The 22,634-nt window shown below is 53.4% G+C and overlaps 1 protein-coding gene across 4 annotated transcripts in view; it reads right to left on the bottom strand.

The window, feature by feature from the left end:
• OSBP2 (oxysterol binding protein 2) overlaps positions 1-22,634 on the bottom strand; it is a 143,259-nt gene that overhangs the window by 59,517 nt on the left and 61,108 nt on the right. The window contains exon 1 of one of the 4 annotated variants that reach the window (XM_045534487.1): positions 14,656-14,708. The exons of the other annotated variants lie outside the window; for them this stretch is intronic. Within the exon in view, the coding sequence (XP_045390443.1) occupies positions 14,656-14,689 (34 nt within the window). The 5' untranslated portion in view covers positions 14,690-14,708. Of the gene's footprint in view, positions 1-14,655; positions 14,709-22,634 lie in introns of those variants that run through there. 4 annotated transcript variants of the gene reach the window in all.

Raw genomic sequence — 22,634 nt, 5'->3', positions numbered from 1 at the left:
ATGAGGGGTGGGGGGGGGGGGGCAGGACCATCAACACAGGTGTGTGACCTCAGTAGTCACAGTGGGCCTGAACTCAGAAGGGACCCAGGCTTGGTTTAATTCTCAGCAACTGCTATCTTAAAACTCTTAATAATTTCTGCAAGGGGCCCCATATTTTCATCTTGCACTGGGCCCCACAAGTTATGCTGCAGGTCCTGCTAGGTAATGACGGTTCCAGAGACCACTTGTCCAAACCCCAACCACCAAGGACAGAATGGATCAGTGCCAGGGTCCCAAGAAGTCCCTCTTGTCTGGCTTGGGTTCCAGCCATGCATGACATCAGCCAGCTGCACGTGTACTGCTTCCCTTTGGGTCTCCACACAAGGGCAGGAGAAAATGCAGCTAAAGCTGTGAAAGGGCAACCACGAGGAACTGAACTAGTGGGGCCAATTCATGCTTCTTGGTTAGTCATATGCAAATTAAAACACTAACAAGGCACCATTTTATGCTGGTCAAAGAATAACCTCTCAGAATGACAGAAGTCTCATGCAAGGAGGCTTAGAGAAGCTGTCCACACCTGTCCCACCACTGGTTGGGCCACGCGGTGGCAGAGGGAAGCGTTCACACTCTGACTCAGCGATCGCACTCTTGGAAATCTGTCCCGGAAAGAAACCACAAAAGGAAAAGTTTACATGCCAAAGATGCTCAGGCAGCAGTTTGGCTGCAGTGACAATCTGGGAAGAACCTAAATGTCTAACAGAAGGAAAAGGCATTCCACAGCCATTCAACGGGTAAACATTAAGCCTGCAGTAACGTGGGAAAGTGTTTATGATGTACAGCCACGTGAAAAATGCTATTTTTTGGATCTCAAAGATATAAAAAGGATGTTCATATAAAGGAAAAATACTGACCAAAAATAGGGACCTAAAAACAGTGGCAGGAGGGATAATGGAGTTATGGAGACACTGTGATCCTGAACATCTGGAATTGTTGCCTAAACAGTAAATAACCCTTAATACTGAATGTCCAGGGCACAGAGGACTGGCCATGGTACATCTCAGAAAGTTTGGCCCAAAACAAAGCACATGTGTTGGGGGACAGAAGAGGGGCTGGGGAGTGGATTTCACCAGGCAGCTGCCAAATGGTTAAGGAACGGAGTGAAGCCCCAGAGACCCCCTCCTGTACAAACTGTGCTGCTTTTGATTAAAAATATTCCAAGTGGAGGGAGGTACCTGGTGGGCCTGACCAGCTGTCTGTTCTCTAACCAGCCCCCACTTCTGGCCACAAGGATGCTGCGCACCCCAGGCCACGACACCCCAGGGCGCTGTCCAGGTGCGGTCCCATTCCCCACGTCCGTGGCCTCCTTCCGCCCCGACACGCCATTCAGTGTGAGCAGCTACTATTTCTGAAGACGTGCGTCAGGAGTCGTTATTCAACACGCACGTCAGAGGGAAGCAGGACATAAAAAGAAATTTATCTTTGGCAGCACGAAGGCCGTAACTTCATCTTTATTCATATTGCTCATCTAGTTGATCAGACGCTGCCGCTGGTCTGAGCTGACTGGCACTTTGCAGGAAAACCAGGTGCAAGAAGGGTGAATCATGTCAGCGGGGGCGGGGCTGTGCCCTGCGCCACACTCCTGATGAGGTCAGAGGAAGATGTCGGTCCAGCAAACCTCAGTCCCAGTCACGAGCTTGAGCTCAGCCTCTTGCAGCCAGACTCAGGCCCTTCTCGCCATTTCACTGGCCATGCTGGGGCCTCCTCACTCAGCCTCCCGTGGCCCCTCCCGGCTCTGCTCTCACTTTGGCCTGTGCCGGGGCCCCAGTGGGGACACCCGTCTTGGCCTGGCACTTAGGTAGCCCTTTCTCTCTTTGCCCAGAGGCAACAGAGGTCATTGTGTTATCCTCTGGACCAGCCAAACACTGTTCCTGATAAATGTTTATATTACCAGGGCTGTTGCATATGGTTGAGCAGGTTGTACACTGCACAACCCTAGGGGGTGCCGATCACAACAGACACTGTAGATTTGTTTTTATTAATCTTATAACACATATCTAGCAAATGGAAGAAAAGAGTATTGTTCTGACAAATCAGTATGTTACAACAGTTTTAAAATGAGTGGAAATAAAAGGTCTTGAGGAAGGGGTACCCTTCCCTAATCTGTACGAGGCACCAAGTGGGCCCACTTCAGCTGTGAACGTCAAGGGAATCAGCTCCCCAGAGAGTGTGCTACGTTCCCCAGGCTCCTTGAGGCCACTGAGAGCAACAGAAGCTTGGCTGCCTGGCTGGGGCAGCCTGGGACCTGTCACAGCCTTGTCACCCCCGTGCTGCCAATATCTTCCTCACTGGGCACGCTGTAGCCCAGGCAGCGGCCACGAACGCACAGGGACAGCGCTTGGCCCATGAGATGCTTCTCTTCTCTGCTGCGCATCCCACTGTGACCCTCCTTCCTCTCCAAGCCCGCGCAATACAGCGCAGCAGCCCCTCGCTACTGAAGGGGGGCTCCGGGTCGGCACAGACGTGAAGGGGGCTTCCACAGAGCCAATCCAAAGCACCGTGGGAAGCCTGCTCTGCCCGCCTCTCCCCTCCCTCCTCCCCTCCTCCTGTGCCTTGAACTGTCTGCTCTCCCTACCTGTTGGCTTGCCCCTGACGCACGGCGACACTCGCATGCACACAGGTGTACTGCCCTCCTCGGCACCCCCAGCATGCTGCTCCCCCTGCCCGGGACACCCTGCCATGCAGCCCACCCAACCCACCCTTAGCTGCCCGCCCACGTAGGGCCTTCCGTGCCGGATCCCTGCACACTGGCAGCGCCTTCCTCAGAGCTCACGGACTCCCGCGTCCCTCAGCCTTTGTGAATGTTCCAAACCTTCCCTGTGTGGCAAGACCGGCACCTCCCTGGCTCTGAGTTGGGCCACCTAGGGCCATGCCGCGTCCTCTGTTCCTTCCCAGGGGAGGTACCGGTGTGGAGGATGCTGGCCTGGGGACGAGGTAAGCCGGGCTCTGGTTCCCCCAGCCCCTCCGCGCTGCACTCCTGCCACCCAGCTGAGGACACGGTGTGCCCCAGGCCGCTGCTGGAACAGACTGAATGACTGAGAGACACCGTTGGGCAGATTTTCTGCTAAACAGAAAAGACAAATTATTCTGTCTCCTGCTTTGCCATTCACTGCTGCTCTCTGCCTCAAAGCATCGAAACACCTGAGACTTCCCCGTGACACTTAGCTTCTTTCCAGAAACAAGGAATCCTCCCAAATCACCACTCCCTACACTCCCCAGGCTCTGAGGTGCTGCCCCACAAAGTGACCCCAAGATCCACCCACTGTGGTCTCCGCTCAGGCCAGGCCCCTCGAGAGTCCGGCAGAGTCGGGGTCCACAGCCTGCCCGCCAGCCTGACTCTGCCCTTGGCCGTGAATTCATCCGACACGCGGTTAGGAGCTGCGTGTGCGGGCTCTGGGCCCACTGCTGTGCGATCTTCGGAAAGGCCCCTCTCTCCTCCTTGAGCCCCAGTGTCCCATCTGTACAGCGATCCAGCCCCTAATCATCTCACTTGCTACCACTGATTAAGCACTGCTATGTGTGCCAAGCGCTTCCCATGTCCCCTCTTATTTCAAGCTGCACAGCAGCCTCGCTCCCCAGATCGGGGAGCTGGGGTGACCTCTCCCACATCACCCCTGGGTCTCATCTGGCTCCAGAGACTGGACTTGTGCCACGTACCCAGGCCCATGGTGGCCTTGGCAGGCTGGCTCCTTCATGGCCTCTGTGCAGATTACGGCAGAAAAACATTACTGCCCCAACAGGTCTGCCTGTAAAATAACACGCATGCATGTGACACCCACACTTATCCCGGGAGGGACCCAAAAAGTAATGACATTAATGAGCAGCTACCATGTGCCGGGGAGGACAGGCATTTGCACATGGGTGACTGCCATCGGGTAATTTGCCAAGTAGAATTCTCACCACCCCGCGCCAAAGGCAAGCGGACAGAGGCTCTGCCATGTTACGTGTCCATGAGAGAATGTCTTGCTTCCATGCGTCACGCCAGGTGACGGTGACCACTGGGTGTGGGGAGGACATAAATGGGGTCTGCATGACCACGAAGCCACACATCACCTCCAGCGCTGGCAGAGCTGTGCCCTCCTCGCCACTCCCCACCTCGGGCCCTTCCTGCCCACTTGTCCTTTCTGATCCGACCCATCAGCAGGGCCCACTCCCCCCTTTCCCCTGGCATTAGGCCCTGACGCCTGGCTCGAGCCTAACTGAGCTCCTGCCCATCCCCATCCTCCACCTGCCCATCTCTCCTTCATCCTAACACCCAGCTGGGTGTCGCCTCTTCTGGGAAGCTCTCCGTGATCCCCTAGGTTTACCTAAGAGCCACACCTTCCACCCGAGCTCCCCAGGTTGTTCCAGGGGCGCTAATCTTCACAGTGGGACCAGAAGGGAGAGGGCAGGGGACCGAAAGATTCCAGCTGTCACTTCCAATCCTGAGTCAGGAAAGTTCTGGTGAACCAGGAGAAAGCCCCAAAGGAAGAACACGAGGCTGAGGACCCCAGCTGGAGAGAAAACACCACCCGAGGGTGCTCCTTGTCCCTCAGATGGCCTCGGGTGGCCCTTCCCTGCGTTCACTTTGAAGGGGGTGGGTTGGTTACGAACATCAATTATGCAAAAGCGCTGAGTGCTGGTGGGGAGAGAGGCGCATCACAGACACAGGTGAAACCTGGCCTTCACCTTTGGGAGTTTATAACCTTGAGCAGGGCAAGACGTGCACTTGAAAACCCAGGTCTCCTGCAGAAGGAGCCCAGGAGAGGCCAGGGATGGAGGGCAGGGACATTGGGCCCAGGGGGCAGAGCAGAGCGAGGCTGGACTGGGCAGGCTGTGAGGTCAGGCCCGCGGAGGTGGCAGATGTTAATCCCTAGGCACTGGGAGGCCACTCTGCAGATGCAGGGACAGAGATTAGAGCAGAGAGCCAGTCCCTGCAGCAGGCCTTAGTCCTCCCTGCCAAGGCCCCGAGCAGAAGCCACATGCAGGGAACACCAGAGCAGGCACTGTGGCGAGCCATCCCCGAAAGACCCCACTTGTGATTTTTTGAAGGACCCTATGTCCCATGTCAATTCTCAGGTTCCATGAGGCTCCTGCTCTGAGAATGTACCTGTCCTATCACTTAAAGATGCAGCACACCTCATCAAAACAACAGGCCTTCAGAATATTCTAGTACATGGCGCTCACATCATAGCCACACGCAGAGGCTGGCACACGCTTGCCACTGAGTTTGCTGGGGGCCTGTGCAAAGACACCTACCCTGCCTGGCCTGGTACGCTTGTCCTTGAAGGCCCATGTTGGCTGCCATTGCCCCGATCCCCTTCTGTTTCTGTGACACGTCACCCGGTCATTTGCTAAGTTCAGTTCAGCTCTCTCCGCTGGGCAAATGAGAGCTGGGGTAAGAAGACGGAGGTTGGCTCATGGGCAAGCAGGGGCACTCTGAGGCCACAAATGAGAAAGTGACAACCTCGGCAGTACCATGGGCAGGGCTCGCCCATGGCCACCTGGCCCTGACCTCTGGTGAGCCCACCATGCCAGGGTACAGGGTTCTTATTCTTGACTCTTCCAGCAATTTACATTCCAGCCAGAAAGATACATGAACCCAGCATGAATCTGCTCACACCTGACAGCAAAGGGGTGAGCTGCCAAGGGCTAAAGTTGGCACTCACTAGGGACCCCAAATGGACATTCCCCCTTTGTGGCTCACCAGGCCCTGTCTGAAGCACAGAGACATAGACACAGATAAATAGACCGACTGACAGGTTGGTAGGTGTAGGTATGTAGTATCTCATTTCAACCTCCCAGCAACCTTGCCAGGTAAGCGAGTTTAATACCATCTTGCAGATGAGGACACTGAGCCTCCAAAAGGCTAAGCAGCTGGCCGAAGTTCAGGCAAGCAGTGTGGCTGTGGTTTGAATGTGCCATCGCCTGTCAATGGCCCCCCAGGGCTCCTTGTCACATGCTCAAGTCTGGGAGCAGGGTGGAGGCCTGGACCCTCTTTCAACCCACTCTCCTCATTTACAAGGGTGAGCGCAACTGAGGCTCACGGGGCAGGGACCTGCCCAGGGTCACACAGCCCAGCTTCAGAGTCAGGACAAGAACCCAGGTCTCCTGGCGGCCCGGCTACACCATGGGATCTCTAGAGTAGCAGCCCATGTGATGACCTTCCACAAGCCCAGACACTGTCCTGCCACTGAAATGGTCACCGCCCGGACCTCAGCCCCTGGGCAGACAGCAAGCCCAGCTGCCCCTTTAACTTGGACAAAGGTGGCCTCAGGGGCATGGTACAATTTCACTGAAACACTTTCCTAAGGGGAAACTAGTCTGCAGTGACCCCCTCACTAGAATACCCTTCAATGTGTCTAAAAGAGGCGGCCAGACTTACCCCGTCTGCATGCCGGGGACGAGAGCCCCATGCCCATACAGTGTGAGGGGCCAGGAGGCTCCCACCTCCCGAAGCTGACAGCTAACCAGGCCCCCTGCGGCCCCAGCTATATGTTTTTTGGCCAACATCTAAAAACTGGGAGATTTCCAGCTTCCCTTGAAAACACTGTTCTGGCCTTCCTAAGCCGACCTTCACACAGGGCACCCGAGGGACATACTCTCCTGTTTGCCCCTAGGGCCTCCGTCAAGGAGGCTGAGTCCTGGCTGCTCTTGACCACTGTGCGGGCCGCCTCCCACCCGTGCGGCAAGCTCTGCTCGGGGGCCCTGTTGTAAGCACCACGCCCACCAACACACCCCCGAGCCGCCTCCTCCCCAGCCCCACTCGGCAGAGCAGGACACTGGCAGCAGGGTAAGATGAAGGCTGGCCTGGAGGAGGTCTGGCCATCAAAGAGGTCAGGCTACTCTGGTCACACCTGAGCTTCTGGACAAAGGTGAGCATTCCTCCCACAACCCAGCAGAATGCTAGCAGACATGAGGCCGGATGCTTCCCTTTTAGCAGCAAATCTTCAAGACAATGGCAATGAATAAACTCACTGGGCAGGCCAACAGAAGAAAAACAATTTAACATCTGATATGTATTTTCTTCTCTTTTCTTATCTTTAACTAACTCCAAAATTCTCCCCCAGAATAAATCCATCCAAATTGATGACAGAAACATCATTTAAACTTTGCATGAAGAACATAACTGCTTTAGAAGTGACACTATATCCAAAATAAAAACTGGAAATTACGACCAATCCTCTAAAACCAGAAAACACACATTGGACAAAATTCACTTGCAAGTTTCTTTAAAGGATCCTTAAGATGGAGCCGTAGTATCAACTCCTAATGAAATAAATTTCAAATGCTTACCCTAAGCCTTGTGTGGTCTTTTCAGAAGAGTTCACATGGCTAAATGTGAGTCCTGGGCTGAGGCTTGGAGCCTGCAACTTTGGAGGACGCTGGAATGGACCCGGCTTTAGATAGCTATTAGCATAACCAGTCAGCAGGCAAAGTTAATTACAAGGTTTACTACAAATCGTAGGGTTAATTTCCAAAAGCAGCTGTTTCTAGTAAATTCCTGTTAAGTGAAATTAACTGCCTCTGTGTCTTTTAGGTCTACAGGGTCAAAGAATCCTAATTTCTCCCAGAATTTCACGTTATAACAGAAACAGTCATCAAGGTAAACACAGCGAGTTTCACTCATGCAAAATCTCCAATAAGAAGGTCTCAAGCATCAGGAATTGCAGGCAAGAGCTTAGAGAGTTTGCAAGGCTTCAATTTAAGACATCTGAAACTTCCCCCTCCCCCTGCCCGGTGCTAGAAAGGGCCCTTTGGGCTTGCAAGCCTGCACACCCCACGGGGGTCAGTCAGCATCATCATGGGGGGAGGGGGAGCTTGCTCAAAGGCGGGTGGCCACTGGGCAGGGTTGTGCACTGAGCAAAGCTGGCACCATTCGTAGCCCCAGGACGAGATTCTTGTGGGCAAAGCAACAATTCTGCAGGGGCTCCGGGGGCATGCGGGGTGGGGGTGGGGCAGGCCAACTCTGGGGAAGGAGGGGTAGATGGGTGGATTAAACACTGACCGCCACTTCCCCCTTTCTTTCCAGAAGGCTCTGGGTTATATTTCGTTTCCTTTTTGCAGAGAGTAAACTGACATGTCTCTAGCCCTGGCAGCCCCCTCTCCGAAATGCCCCGCGCGTGAAGCAAGCCTGAAGTGCACACACACAACAGCGCTTTGTATGCGGGGACAGGGGTTCCCCGAGGCTCCCCGCGCTCCCCATGCCGCGAAGAAGTGACATCAGAGGTTCGCGTGCACTGATCATGCAGCAAAGCCCGGCGCGGGGCGTGCATGCGCGGGGAGCCGGGCTTCCCTCCGGGCGGGCGGAAGGCGAGCAGCACTAACCCTTTTTAAATTTATTCAGGCAGCCGGAGCTGCAGAAGGAGCGCACGGAGGCCGTCTCCCAGCAGCCGCGTCCCTTCATCCCCGCGGCGGGGCGGCCTCCGAGCGGCGGGGCGCTACATGGCGCCGGGTCCCGGGGGCTCGCACGGACGCGTGCACAGCTCGGCGGGCCGCCCGGCGGAGGCGACGGGCGCTCTCGGTCCCGGCGCCGCGGCGTTACCACAATGCACCACTGCTGCCCGCCGCCCGCTGCACGAGCCCGTTAACCCCGTCGGCGCCGCGGGGGCCGAGCGAGCGGTGGCGCGGCCTCCCCCTCCGCCTCCCCGGGGAGCACAGCCTGGGCCCGCGCGCGCCACCTGCTCGCCGGTGCGACCCCGTTGGCGGCCGGGATCTGGGGCACCGGGCGGGGTCCCCATTTTAACGTCACATTTTAATGCGAAAATCCGAGCGCAGGTGCCGCCCCCTGCAACAGCGGGCTTGGCGGGCGTTGCGTTATTTCAAAGAGAACGATGCCCTTGAGAGCCGAGGGGCACGTGGGGAATGGGGATGGCTCGGGGCCGATGGTGATTCCAGGCAATCGGGGTCACCTCTGAGACCTGGTCACCTTCTGACGCCGCTGCGGCAGTTGGGGCACCTGTGTCCAGCCACCTGCAGCCACCTGGCCAACGTCTGGGGGGAAGGCAACAGGCACGGCCCCAGGGAGCCGGCTCCCTTAGGCTGCTGCCACAGGGCAGGAGGCATCTACTGACAAATGCCACTCTGCCCAGACCTCTGAACACACTTCTCCATGGCATGGCCCCCTGGGACTTGCCCCAACCCTCCCCACCACCATCCTCCCAGTTGTGGGGCCAGAAGCCCTGGAGACATCCTTGACTCCTGTCTCTTAGATCCACCTCCCGTTGGTCAGCACATCCTGACAGCTGTACCCTTAGAATACAGCCAGGGTCCCGTGGCCCTTCACCACCCCCACGCTGCCCCCAGGCCTACCACATGGTCATCTTGCTGCCCCGCCCCCCAGGTCCTCCTGCTCCCACTCTGGCCCGGTGGAGTCTACGCTCAATGCAACAGCTGAGAGCTCCTGTTCAGTGTGTGTCAGATTCCGGTGCTCTTCCCTCCTGCGTTCCCTGCTTTGCTCAGTAACATGGCACACGCCCCTCCTCAACTGAAATTCATATATACATATCGGCGTGTGTGTGTGTGTGTGTGTGTGTGTGTGTGTGTGTGTGTGTGTGTTCCAGGGCTGGAGGCAGCAGAGAAACAGGTCCCTGAGGCACTGACAACAGCTCCAGAAACTAGTGTGAGGCCTCTAGGGACAAGGTGGCAATACAGTGACAACCACCAGCACATCCACATCCTGCAGCCCAGTAAGAGGAGCTGGATTCATCACTGGTGAACAGTGGGAAAGAAGAAAGAAACTCTGTAACCCATGCCATTTGCTGCAAAAACAAGCAACCTAAGAGTCTAACAGCGGGTGGATTTCATCAACTTTATTTCACGAGCTTCATGGACTATCAGAGAGCCATGTAGACTTATACAGGTGATGACTCCACAGAAATAAGACACCTTGCTTTAAAAAAATGCTGGCAGGGAAAAGGCAAGTCATGCAATATATTTATAAGTGTATGAAAGCTATGCATACACAGACGTGTTAAAACAATAGGATCACAGGTGAATTTCTTGAAGTCTGGGCTTCCAGAGTGTCTTGAGCTTCCTCCTTTCCCAGGACCCAGTGCACCGAGCTGTAGGTTCCTGTTTACTTTCCTATCTCCCGCATGAGACTGTGAACTCCCCCAGGGAAGAGACTGTCACCTTTTCTCACTATTCTCAGCCTCCAATGTGGCCTAGCACATAGTAGGAGAGCAGGAATGAATAGATCAATGACTTGATTGGTGAAAGCAACTTAAGCACTCAAGAGCTCCTGCCTCCCTTCCATCGGTGCCCTTCCAGTCAGCATTTCTAGTGCACACCCCCTCACAGTCCCTTGTCCCCTCTGCACACCTGCCCCACCTTTCACTGAACAGCACAGAGGCGAGCATGGGCCTGGGAGTCCCATGGCACCCAGATCCAATGGTGGCTTCCTGAACTGAGTTGGCCAAAGCCCTCAACCGCTGTGGGACTTGGGGATCATTGGCTTCCCCTCTAGGCCTTGGCTCATCACTGATGAGCCCACAGGGGACACGCAGCGACCTTCTCCAGGTTTGTCTGGAGAATCAAGTTCTCCAAGGGGCTGTCAAATGTACACGGTCCTTGTGGGGATGTCTCAAGAATGAAGCCCTCTAAAGCAGCAGTGTTCTAAAAATAGCCACGCTTAGATGCTGACTGCCATCCTCATTAATAAATGATTCTGCACCGAAGCCAAAGAATTAATTCGAGAGCAATTTATGATAATGCGTTGCCAGGCAATTAAAATAAACTTCCGAGGGAAAAAAATTCAATTTATCGTTGATTATTTTAGAGCAGAGAAATGGAATGAGGGGAGAGCGCACCATTCAGATCAGTTTGATAAAAGGAAAAAAAAGTAGGGGTGGCGCCTGTCCACACGTGCGCTTTGCTTTGCGGAGCAGTAGAACCGCAGTGGGGACAGACTTCGTCCTGGAGCCAGCGAGGGGCCGCACTGGCATTCCTGCACATGCATTTGGAAAGGGCAGCCTGGCTGGGGGCCAGGTCGCCTGGAGGACCTCGGTGGACATTTGGGGCCAGTCCCATCAGGCAGCTCTGGGGCGACTGGCTTCTTATCAGTCCCTGTTTGATTGCTTATGTCAGTTATTAACCAAAAGTCCTTCTGCTCGCTGAACTCTAAATATTACTTGCACCAACAAATCCATCAAGACAATCAAAGAACTAGAATTCCCAAGGGATAATTGTTCATTTGTTTAGTCTTCAATTCTTTTTCTTTTTTTTTTTTAAAAGAAAGTGACAAAAAGAGGAATTGAAAATACAAACGTATTGCAGAATGTTCCTTGTTCTCTGTCGGTTGTTAAAGCAACACAAATTAAAGCAGTCTCGACAGTATCCTTTTATTAAAATTGTCAAAAGTGGCCGGGCATGGTGGCTCACGCCTGTAATCCTAGCACTCTGGGAGGCCGAGGCAGGTGGATTGTTTGAGCTCAGGAGTTCGAGACCAGCCTGAGCAAGAGCGAGGCCCCGTCTCTACTAAAAATAGAAAGAAATTATATGGACAGCTAAAAATGTATATAGAAAAATTAGCTGGGCACGGTGGTGCATGCTTGTAGTCCCAGCTACTCGGGAGGCTGAGGCAGGAGGATTGCTTGAGCCCAGGAGTTTGAGGTTGCTGTGAGCTAGGCTGACGCCATTGCACTTTAGCCCAGGCAACAGAGTAAGACTCTGTCTCAAAAAAAAAAAAAAAAAAAAAGTGCACTAAATCATTAACACCTAATGTCAACAGTGAAGCTGGCATGCTCACTTGTTGCTGGTGGCATGGAACATCGGCACACTCATTCCATAAAGTGACATTACAGCTCGTCAAGGAGCTATGATGCTGCTGCCGCCCTTAGCTCAGGAATCCGAGTCCTTTCCCTCAGGAAATAATTTAAGAGAAGCAAAAGGATTTCTATACAAAGACATTCATTGCATCATAATCTGCAATAGCACAACAGGAACTCAAATGCTCAACAGTGAAAGATGATTCCGAACATAGAGCACATCAACTCTGTGGACTATTATGCAGCCATTAAAATCATCATCATAAAGACAGGGAAACTGTCAGCTATCATGTGGGGCAGAAAAGGCAAGAGCATGAAGTGCTGTGTTGCAATATGATTCCAAAGATGAGAAATACAGGGGGGTGTGCAGGGGTGGTGAAGGGAGGGTAACGTGCAAAAATAAAAAAGACCTTTGTAAGAGTGTGAGATTACTGGGGAATTTCCTGTATTTCAAATACTCTTTATCTTACTGTGCAATCTTTCCCGCAGCAACCGCAAAAATGTAACAAGAAACCTTCAATTAACTGCATTATTATTTGAAACCCTTTCCCAAGGGGACATAGGAGGTGCAGAAGGGTCTGCAGGGAGTAGGTGCTCTGCTCAGGAAGCGTGAGTTATGAGGCCATGGGATGGCAGGGACATGGGCCAGTGACCAGTGAGCAGGACGTTCGGGCAGTGGAGCCCGAAGAGTTTTACTATCGGTCAGGCTTGGGGAGGCCTGGGCTTTGGAGTCACAGGCATGAGTCTGAGCTCAGATCTGTAACCTGCTCACTGGGTGACATGAAGCAAGTGCAGGAGCCTCTCTGAGCCTCGCTTCCCCAATTCTCATCCAGACTCAGTGCTATCTCCTTTTATGGGTTGGAATTGCATCCCCCCAAAATTCACATGTTGACGTCCAATCCCCTAGTACCTCACAAGGTAACTGTTTGTGGAGACAGGGCCTTTTACAAGGTCATTACGATGCAATGAAATCACATAGGTGGGCCCTAATCAGTATGACTGGTGTCCTCACAAGAAGAGGAGAGTGGGACACAGACAGACAACATATAGAAGAAGGGGCCATGTGACGACATACAAGGAAGTTCCTGTCTGCGAGCCAAGGAGGCCCCAGAAGAAGCCAAATCTGCTGACACCTTGACCTTGGACTTCTAGCCTCCAGAATAAATGTATCAATAAATTTATTATTACAGAGAAATAAATTTATCTATAAAGGAATAAATTTCTGTTGTGTAAGCCACCCAGGCTGTGGTATTTTGCTATGGCAGCCTGAGCTGGCTGATACGCTTCCTTATGCAGAGCTGTGAGGCTGGCATCCCCAGCACGGGCAGGTCCTCAAAACACATCTGGGAAGAGTGAGCCATGTAAGGGACAGGGCACCAGGTGTCCTGAAAACCACCGCGCCACACAAGACCTGTGCTAGCAGAGTCAACCTCAATGTCCATCAAGGAATTAGTTGAACTGTGAAGTTCAGAATGACCACAAAAGCCCCATCAAAGACAGCCTCTCCTGTGACCCATGTAGCAGCTGGGGGGAGGTTGGGCCGGACAAGACAGTATGGCTATAAATAACTGGCAAAAGTGAAGTTCACTGAAGTTAAGGGGTTTTGTTTAAAGTCAAAGAGCAAGTAAAGAACATAGAAGGGTCAAGAATGCAATATTTTAGGCCTCCAAGCTCCATTTTCTCCCCACTACTAAAAAGTAAGCCTCTGATTGACAGATCTGACAATATAAACATTTAGAAATTCCACAGCACCACAGCCACTATTAACAGTTAAAAGATAAGCAACAAGGAGAAAATACTTGCAAAATATATAACCGACAAAGGAGAAATAACCGTTAACTAGAATGAGCTTCTATACATCAGCAATTAAATCCACAAATATCCAGAGTCACATGGCAACAGATATGAATACACAAGTCACAAAATACATGTGATTGGTCAATAAACAGACAAAAGGACATGCAGTCTCAGTGGTAATAAGAGAAATGCAAAAGGGAGCAAGGAAATGTCTTTTCATTCACCCATCAGAGTAACGAAGAGCAAAGAGAATGATGGGGTGGCCTCTGTGGCCAATCCAGGCTGTTGGAACATAGAAATTTATACATTCTTTTTGGCTGACAATTTGATCTGTTGCTATTTAGCACATGCACGCCCTTGTAACGTAGTGATTCCACTCCTAGCAGTCCATGCTATGGGACTGCTATGCTTCTCCACACATGCACAAAGATGCGTGGAGAAGGTTCACTACCGCACTCTCTGCAAGAGTAGTAATAAGTAGAGAACCTCATTGTCCACCCAGAAAGGAAATGATTAAATAAATTATAATACATTATGGAATTCTATGCCATTCTTCAAAAATGACATAGTAACATTTGCATCAACACGAAGAGATCTCCAAAATATATTGGTAAGGGAAAAAGGAAGCTCCTTATCAACATGCACAATACGATCTCATTTACATATGTGTGTGCGTGTGTGCGTGGGTGTGTGTACTTACATGGCTTTGTAAATGCCTGGGGAAAGATCTAGAAAAGTGCCACTGTTAACAAATTGGTGTGTAATATCTCTTGGGAGGGGAGTGAGAGGAAGAGAGGTCATGAAGGATGACTAAATTTTATGTTGTATATCTTAGAATTAGTTAAATATTTTGCAGTTTTGTATTTCCTAATGAAAAGTAATCCCTCAATAAATTCTGAGTGGGAAGAATGTGCCAGAATCAAGTCCTGCTTGTGTTGGAACGTGCGATGCGCTGAGTGACTGTCTAATGGTGGAAGGTCAGGCATAAAGGAGGCTGCACAACAGGCGAGTTTTGGGGCAGGAGGGCCCAGAAGTCACATCAGAGAAGCCACCACATCAGCACACACGGACCAACCTGGCAGGCAGCAATCAGAGAGGGGCTGGATCATGTGACGCACCCGTGGCACAATCCCCATGAGGCGGAGGAGCAGAGCCGCCCATGGTGACGGGCCCTGTAAAGAACGGACACAGCTGCAACCAGGTGTGGGAGGCAGGGGTCCAGGGACAGCCCCTGTCATCCAGCCAGGCTGCAGGCCTCGTCTCACCCTCTGCCGCCAGGCTGCTGGCGGAAGCTCGTGGCCGTGGACACCAGTGACCTTGAGATTAATGACTGGCTGCTCAGGGATGTGGCCCAGGAGAGGCTACCCATGCAGGTGTCCAGACAGCCACCTGTGTTCACCTCACCAGGCCTGCTCTGGGCAGCATGGTCCAGAGAGGGTCCAGAGAGGTGCGAGAGATGCAGAGAGGCTGTTGTAGGCAAGTGTTGACAGAAGACACAGGGAAAGGCGAGAAATGACAGGCACACTGCTGCTCAGAAGAGCCATCCCTGAATCCAGTGGCCCTGGCAGATGCATTTTGGAGGGCCCACCCTGAGCCACACCGGCCACCCCTCTTTGAAACTCTCTGTGTCCTGGTCCTCTTGACGTACACCCACTGTCCTCCAACCTTGTCTGTCCCCACTCTCAGGCAGGAGTCAGTCCTTGTTCCCATTCCATGCTGGGGCCCAAGTGCTGGTGTCCACGCACATAGCTCCATGTCCTATCTCCCTATTCATGTATCCCCGTCTAGCACCAGGACAGCCCTCCCCTCTAAGCTCCCCACCTCCATTGTCTCCTGGATGTCCCCTCCATTCTACCTGTTCCCACCTGAGCCCAGCATCTCTCCTCTGCTCCCTCATGACAACCTTTTTCCTCTCCAGACAATTCTTCCTGTCTCCAGGCACGGGCTGCAAACCTAAGAGTCGGCTCCTATGGTTTCTCCCTCTCCTTGAGCCCCCACGTGCAATGAATCCCCAATTCCTTCCAAATCATTTGCAAATCCATACTCCCTTCTCCACCGCAAACAGCCACACCCCTCACTCACTCCTGAGGTCTTAGTCTCCATGTTTACCCCTTCAGGTTCATCCTCTATGACACCACAGGGACAACTTACTGAAAATACCATCTGTTCCCTGTCATTGCCCTTCCATGGCTCCCTGGTACTGACAGTAGCAAGTTCAAGTTCAAACACCTTTACAAACCACAGCTGACCAGGACCTAGGCCTTGTGGGCCTCGGCACTCCCCACACCTGTCTTACCTTCCCTTGGATGACTCTGCTGCTCTCTGAACACTGGGGGTGAGCCTCTCCCCGCTCCTCCTCCAGGGAGCCTTCCTGGACAGGTGCCACCCCAGCAAGGGGCTGGAAGGCTGCTTGGAGGAGGGACCCTTCTTCGGAGTTCTCATCACATCCTACCACGTGTCTCTCCCGCTGCACTTACCCCCCTCACTCATAAGGTCTGCTGGGGAGTCTGCCTCCCAGCAAACAGTCAGTACGTGGAGGGCTGGGAAGGGGTCTCAGTCACTGTATTCACTTCTTAGGGCTGCCAAAAACTGGGCGGCTTAAAACAACAGAAATTCATCCTCTCACAGTTCTGGAGGCTACAAGTAAAAAATCAAGGTGTTAGCAGGTCCAGGCTCCCTCCGAATGTTCTAGGGCATGATCCTTCCCTGCCTTGTCCAGCTTCTGGTAGACACAGGTGTTCCTCGGTTTGCAGCCGCATAACTCTGACCTCTGCCTCCAACTTCGCGTGGCCTTCCCCTCTCTGTTTTCCAGTGGCATTGTCCTCTGTGTGTCTGAATCCAAACTTCCCTCTTCTTAGGAGGACATCACTCATATTGGACTAGGGCTCACCCAAACGACCTCATCTTAACTTGATTACATCTGCAAAGACTCTTTCCAAATAAAGTCACAGTCACAGCTACAGGGGGGTTAGGACTTCAACATGTCTTTTGGGGGAACAGAGTTCAACCCACAAGGCTCACTTTGACATTAGCGGTGCCCCACACTGTACCTGACCCTGTGAATGAATGACTGGGCAAGTGCACTCTGGGTCTCCGAGGGGAAGGAAGCTCAGGGGAGGAAGGCGGCTTGGAGGAGGTAGCTCCGGAGGTGGGGGAAGGGAAGGGACACATCCAGGCAGGAGGGAGGACTCTGCATGGGAGAGGGGGGAGAGCCAGCTGCTGCGGCACAAGAAGCCTTGGCTCTGTGTTTTGCAGCGTAGGGAGCTGGGCCGGTGTGCAGAAAGGCCTTCCATCTGTGCTCATCCTGGAGGCAGTGGAAGGCCAGGAAAGGTTCACTAGGAGAGCAGTGACAACAGCAGAATCCGTGTTCCTGAGAGATGAATCTGCCTAAGGCACACAGGGGTAAGTCTAAAAGGGACCCCATGCTGGGAGGTGCCCAGGTGGAAGGACATCGCAAAGAGTCAGCCGATAATGAAGGGAGGGAATCATGGCAGTGGCAGCATGGCCTGAGGGACGCGATAGAACCTAGAGAAAACGTGGGGGGAAAATGGACAGGGCGTGGGCTCAGGTGGCAAGGAAAGGAAGGAGTGGAGGGGCTGGGGTTCCGGGCGGGAGACATACGAGGACAGGAGCCAGTAACTGAACGCAGCAGCCTAGGGGAAGGAGCGTGCCTGCAGGGACGGCGCAGGGTTTAGCATCATGAAATGCCGTTCAATTAAAAAGCAAGCTCACGGGTACACTCATTAAGTAACCACTGAGGCGGGTGTGTGCGCGCGCAAAGCGGCTATAAGAGATCACACACGCTTCGTAAATAATTCAAGTTTATGGGCAACAAGCGCATCTTTTTATATCAGTGCCTGGTACCTAGGCTGTTAGCAGCAGGCGTTTTTGGAGGAAGGTTTCAAGTCAAGGGAACTACAAACTCAACTGAATAACCTTTAAATTATCTCATCGCTCCAGGGGAAATGGAAATCAACGCGGTCTGCAAATGACAACCGTGTACTAGCAGGGGCCAGATGGAGCTGCCTGGGGTTGGGCGTGCGGGGAGCTGTCCAGCTCAGTGGCATCTCTAGGACCCATGGAGGTCCCTGGACTTAGGAAGTCCTTTCTGACAGAGCCACCAGCAACACCCAGGCTCCCCACAGAGACACTGTGGAGCAGTCCAAGGACGGGCTCCTGTCCCCACCCCACCCCCACACCTCCATGGATGAGTCATTTCCTCTCTGGGCCTCAGGATCTTCATTCATATCGTGAGAGGTTGGTCTCATTGATCTCCAATGGCCCTTGTCCCTCTTTCAGCTCTGTGTACTGCTGTGGCTGGTGCCCCTGCTGCTGAGGTCACAGCCCCCTCCCCAGGTGGGGACAAGATGATGTCTTAGGCCAGGAAGGGAAGCCACCTGACACTAACTCCTCCCCGTTGTGATTCTGCCCAACTGGCCCTAACCCCTGCTTATTCTTCCTCTTCTTGCCACCCCACAGTGGGGCGCTGTCACCCCAGTGTGAGAAGAGAGCACCAGACTGTGGGCCTGGAGGTCAGGGTGATTGTGGCTGTGCTGCTCCCCCTTTCTGTGCCATCAGCTCATCTGTGAGGCCCCCCCATCATGGTGGAGGGCCAGGTGCCCACGTTGGACCTTGGGCCTGAGACCTAACCTCTGTGAGTCTCAGTTTGCTCATCTGTGTAAGAAGGACGGTAATGGTTCTCATCTCACAGGGTCCTCTTGAGGATGGAGCTACTGCAGGAAAGCCTGGCCTGAAGCAAGCACCCACCCACCACCCACCCACCGCCAGCCACCATTGCCACGGGGCATGCAGGACAAAAGCAGGAGAGGCAGACACACACTGTTGCAGGAAAAACCGGTATCAGAGAGACCCCAGGAGGGACAGCAGCAGCCTCGCCCCGCATGGAAACCTTCCTTGCCATGAAGCCTTTCCTGAAAGGGGTTTCTCTGAACAGGGACCCCCTCAAGGCCTTTGGCATTTAGGCTCCATTCCTCCTGGAGGAAACAGTTCCTTTGTCCTTTTGCCCAAGCTCCACTGCTGGCCAGCCAAGGTCCCTAGGGGACAGCAGACCCAAGGACAGTACCCATCTTGGGAACACCACCTCCAGCAGGACCAGGCTACCTCAAAGTAAGCTGTTGAGTCCTTTCCTGGCCCCCACGGTTTGAGTATACACACAAATTTGAGAGGATCTTGGGAAAACACACTCACATTCTTCTAATAAATAGTAAAGGTAGATAATGGCAAGAAATATAAAGAATAATATTGAGCACCTACACGCTAATCCTAATACCAGGCAGGTTTTACTGTCTCCATTTTACAGATGATAAACCAAGGCTCAAAGAGGCTAAGTCGTGGCATACAGTTAATAACAGGTTAGAATCAGAATTCAAACTCAGGTCTCATCTACAAAGCTGGACCTCTTTTCACTCTTTTACATCACACAGCTGTTGTCACCATCACTAACACTCATTATTCTACAGGAACTCAAGATCAATTGCTCTCACCAAAATGAAATCTGTTCTATTGCCAAATATGCACCACTACATCTTTATTTTCTGCCTTAAGAAATCCAGATAGAAAGATTCTGTTCATATTTTTCACGCACATTTCATAACCATTCATAAATGTAGGCTTGCATGTGATACAACCCAGTCAGGACTTTTGAACAGAGACTGTGAGCTCAATCTAGGACTGTATCAATCACCCAGGGTCAACCCTCAAATAGCATTATCCTTAGTTACAGAGGAGAACTTGATCCCACCTTCATTATTGAGGAGGTTTTAAGTTGCTCAGACTATGAGTAAAAATAGGCATCCTGATTACATTACAGGTGGGGAGCATGCTAAATATATATACTTTCTGCCAACTCAATCTAGCTATAGAAACCTTTTGGGCTAAATGCAATTTTCAAAACAAATAGCATGTAAAGCTCAAATACACTGTTTTCCAAAGACAAAAACAATGTGCTACTGCTTAGCTGGCCCAGCACTGTACTTTAGGTCTTTATATTTTTATGAAGCAAGTCAGCAAGGATGTCAAAGTATAGTCATGAGTCAGCCATCCTTGTGGACAACAATTCTCTAAAGGGGTTCATTCATCCGGCCAAAATATAAGGTGTTCACATGGTGGGTAAAAAATACTTTGGGTGGAAAAAAGTGGTCAAGAATAATGCAAACTGAGTATGGGTCAGACATGCAGTAATTATACTTTTCCCTTATGACCTTTCCTCTCTGTAGAACATTGGTGAGAGACAAATGGCACCTGGGTACCAAGTGGTCTGCTTTATGCAAAGTAATGCTAACACGTTCTTGGCATACATTTCCATCAGCACTGCAGCACTGCTGCAGCCCCCACTGACCCTAAAACCCGCGCATCATCTCGCACGTCTTCCCCACCTCTCTCTCATTTCATCGGCACCATAAGGCACCCGGTGATCCAAGGAAGCTGCCCACCAGAATCATTTCTGACACACACACAGCTTAGGCTAAACAGACGGAACAAAATGCAGATCTCAGTCCTCCAGTGTGAGATTCAGAAGGTTGATTTACATCTATTGAGTTAGAACAGGCGCCTCACACGGCTTGGAATCCAGCACAACTAGACCTCTCCGGGGCCCTGGTGGTCCCTCTCCTCTACCTCACCTCCCTCTTTCCACTCCCCCACCTCCCCCCCACACCAAAAACACATTTTCTAGGCAGTAAAGCCCCCCAGAAGCCCACCCATCCAGTTCTAGGAGTTAAGAGGTCTATCTGTCTGACCTTGCCAGGTGATGGAGATGGGAACCGAATGCTGGGATCGAAGGCAGAGGTGACCCATCAAGTTTAAACACATCTCCCCCTTCAGCAGATGGCTCAAGGCAGGAGGGGGGTAGCTTTAGGAGTTAAGGAAGCCCAAGGCTCCTCTGGCTGGGTAGTTGCCCAGCGTGACCCCAAACTGCTTACTCAGAGTCACAGGCTGGCTGGAGAAGGGCTTTTCCTGTGACAGGCACCACTGGAGTTTAAAATCCTCTTGGTGTGCTGGGAAAACACACACACACACACACACACACACACACACACACACACACACACTAGCAGGGAGTGCCTGCCCAGTATCCACTCCAGAGCTCTCTGCCGGAGTCCAGCTCATTTACAACAGCAGCCAGGTGCACTGAAGTGACCCTCGCCCTGAAGCTCTGGCCATGGCAGCTCAGGTGCCTAACGAGACAGGAGGGAGGCAGGGAAAGGGCTTTACTTCTCACTTGCAGCCCCAGTGAAGGCTGAAGCCTGCCTTCCCCTGCTAAAAGATGGCTGGCCCTCTGTCTGGGCTAGATTTTAGCGGATGGGCTGCCCAGGGCCAGCCCCTGCACAGAGAGGGGAAGGTGTCATCCCTGTGACACCAGCCTGGGCAAACAGCCTTTCCTGGTGCCCCGGTGCGGGCTGCACACAGGGTGGGGAGGAGGACATGCCCTGTGACTGATGGGTTTCTGTCTAAACCCTTTGTCCCTGGTTTGTGAGGGCAGAGGGCTTGCCCTGTGTTCAGGACGAGGGAAGCCCGGGCCAGAGCTCTTCCCCCTCAGTCCTGCGGGCTGCTCGAGATCTGGGCTGGAAGAAATTTACAAGGGGAAGGAAACATTTAGAGCCCAAGAGATCCCATGCCCCGGACCTGTGCGCCCCATCCCTGCTCCGCTTGCCCTGACTCACCGCAGGGAGGGGCTCTCGGGTGTGGATGTGGGTCCTGGCCCGAGGCTGCGGGGACTCTTGCAGCTGCCACCGCCGCCGCCGCCGCCGCCTTCCCGCCGCGGCGCTCTCAGTCCATCTGGGTGCAGTGCCGGCTGCCACCGCCGCGCCGAGCGGGGCAGAAGGAGGGCGGTCTCGGGATTGGGTGGGTGCTGCCCGGCGGCCCCGGGTCCGCCTCCCCGCCGCGGCCGCCGCTTCAGCACCGCGGACAGCGTCCAGCCCGCGCGGTCCGAGCGCGCCCCGCTCCGCCCGCGCGCCGCTCGGCCTGGGCGCGGCAGGGGTGTGCGGCGCTGCTCCCTCAGTCCTCCAGCCTCCTCCCCACCCGCCAGAGGAGGCCGCCGCCACCCCCCAGGGCCGCGCTCCAAGAGCGATGGGCCCCGCTGGAGGCCACCGGTGGCGACCTGAGGACCAGACGCACACCTCCACCGGCCCGCCCAGCGAGCTAGACAAAGGCGAGCTCTCCGTGACGGGACGCGGGCAGGCGGTGCAGCTCGGCCTCTTAAAATGCCCGAGCAGAGCCCGGAACCTGACCCAGCACTAAAGGCGCTACGGTGGCCAAATCGAGGCCACAGGGGGCCGGCCTTTCACCTGGGCCCAGCAGGGGAGGGGCCCTTGGATGGCCCGTGGCTTCAGCCCTCATTTCTCCACTGTCATGTGTCCAGGGGTTGCAAGGAACGGATCAGTTACAGGCAACTCTCTCCGGAACTAGGGGTGAGGGGCTGTTGGGGTCCCATCCTCACCGGGAATCCAATTCCTTCCTCCCACCCCGCCAGTCCTTGGTGCCAGAATGTCAATCAACTGACAGATGGGACCGCTAGAGCCTGGTGACATCTCAAAGAACCACTTCCACGTCTTTCATTTCTGTTCAAATCCCACTGCTCCTTGTCCCCAACCAGGACAGTCCCAGGCTGAGACCAGGTTCCCTGACTTGGCCTCTGCCACAGACGAGCAACATGACCTGGGCCACTAGATCCCCGCTTTCTCCTCTGGGATGTGGCGGGTGGGGTTGAGCTCCCTCTGGTTCCGAGTCTGAAATAACTCAGCCTGCCTGGCCCTGGCAAGCACAGGGGAATCCACAGACGTCACCCCGGCCCTGCTCACCTCATGGCCTCCCCTCCAGCCTTTCTGGAGTCCAAGATGAGGAGACGCCTCCCTCCACTGATCTAAACTGGCAACTCCTGCCTAATTCTGTTTCAAGCAACCAAAACTTCTAAATGTCTCCTTATTTCAAGTCCAAAGACGTCTTCATCTTTACCACGTGGTGAGCCCCAGTTTGAAGGCAGAAGAGCAAAGGGAATGAACTCAAGTCGAGGTTAATAAATGCCGTCCACACAGG

Source organism: Lemur catta, chromosome 21 (genome assembly GCF_020740605.2).
Source record: "Lemur catta isolate mLemCat1 chromosome 21, mLemCat1.pri, whole genome shotgun sequence".
In the NCBI taxonomy this organism is placed as follows: domain Eukaryota; kingdom Metazoa; phylum Chordata; class Mammalia; order Primates; family Lemuridae; genus Lemur; species Lemur catta.
The sequence above is the reverse complement of the archived record's forward strand: the minus strand, read 5'-3'. Positions and strand labels throughout refer to the sequence as shown.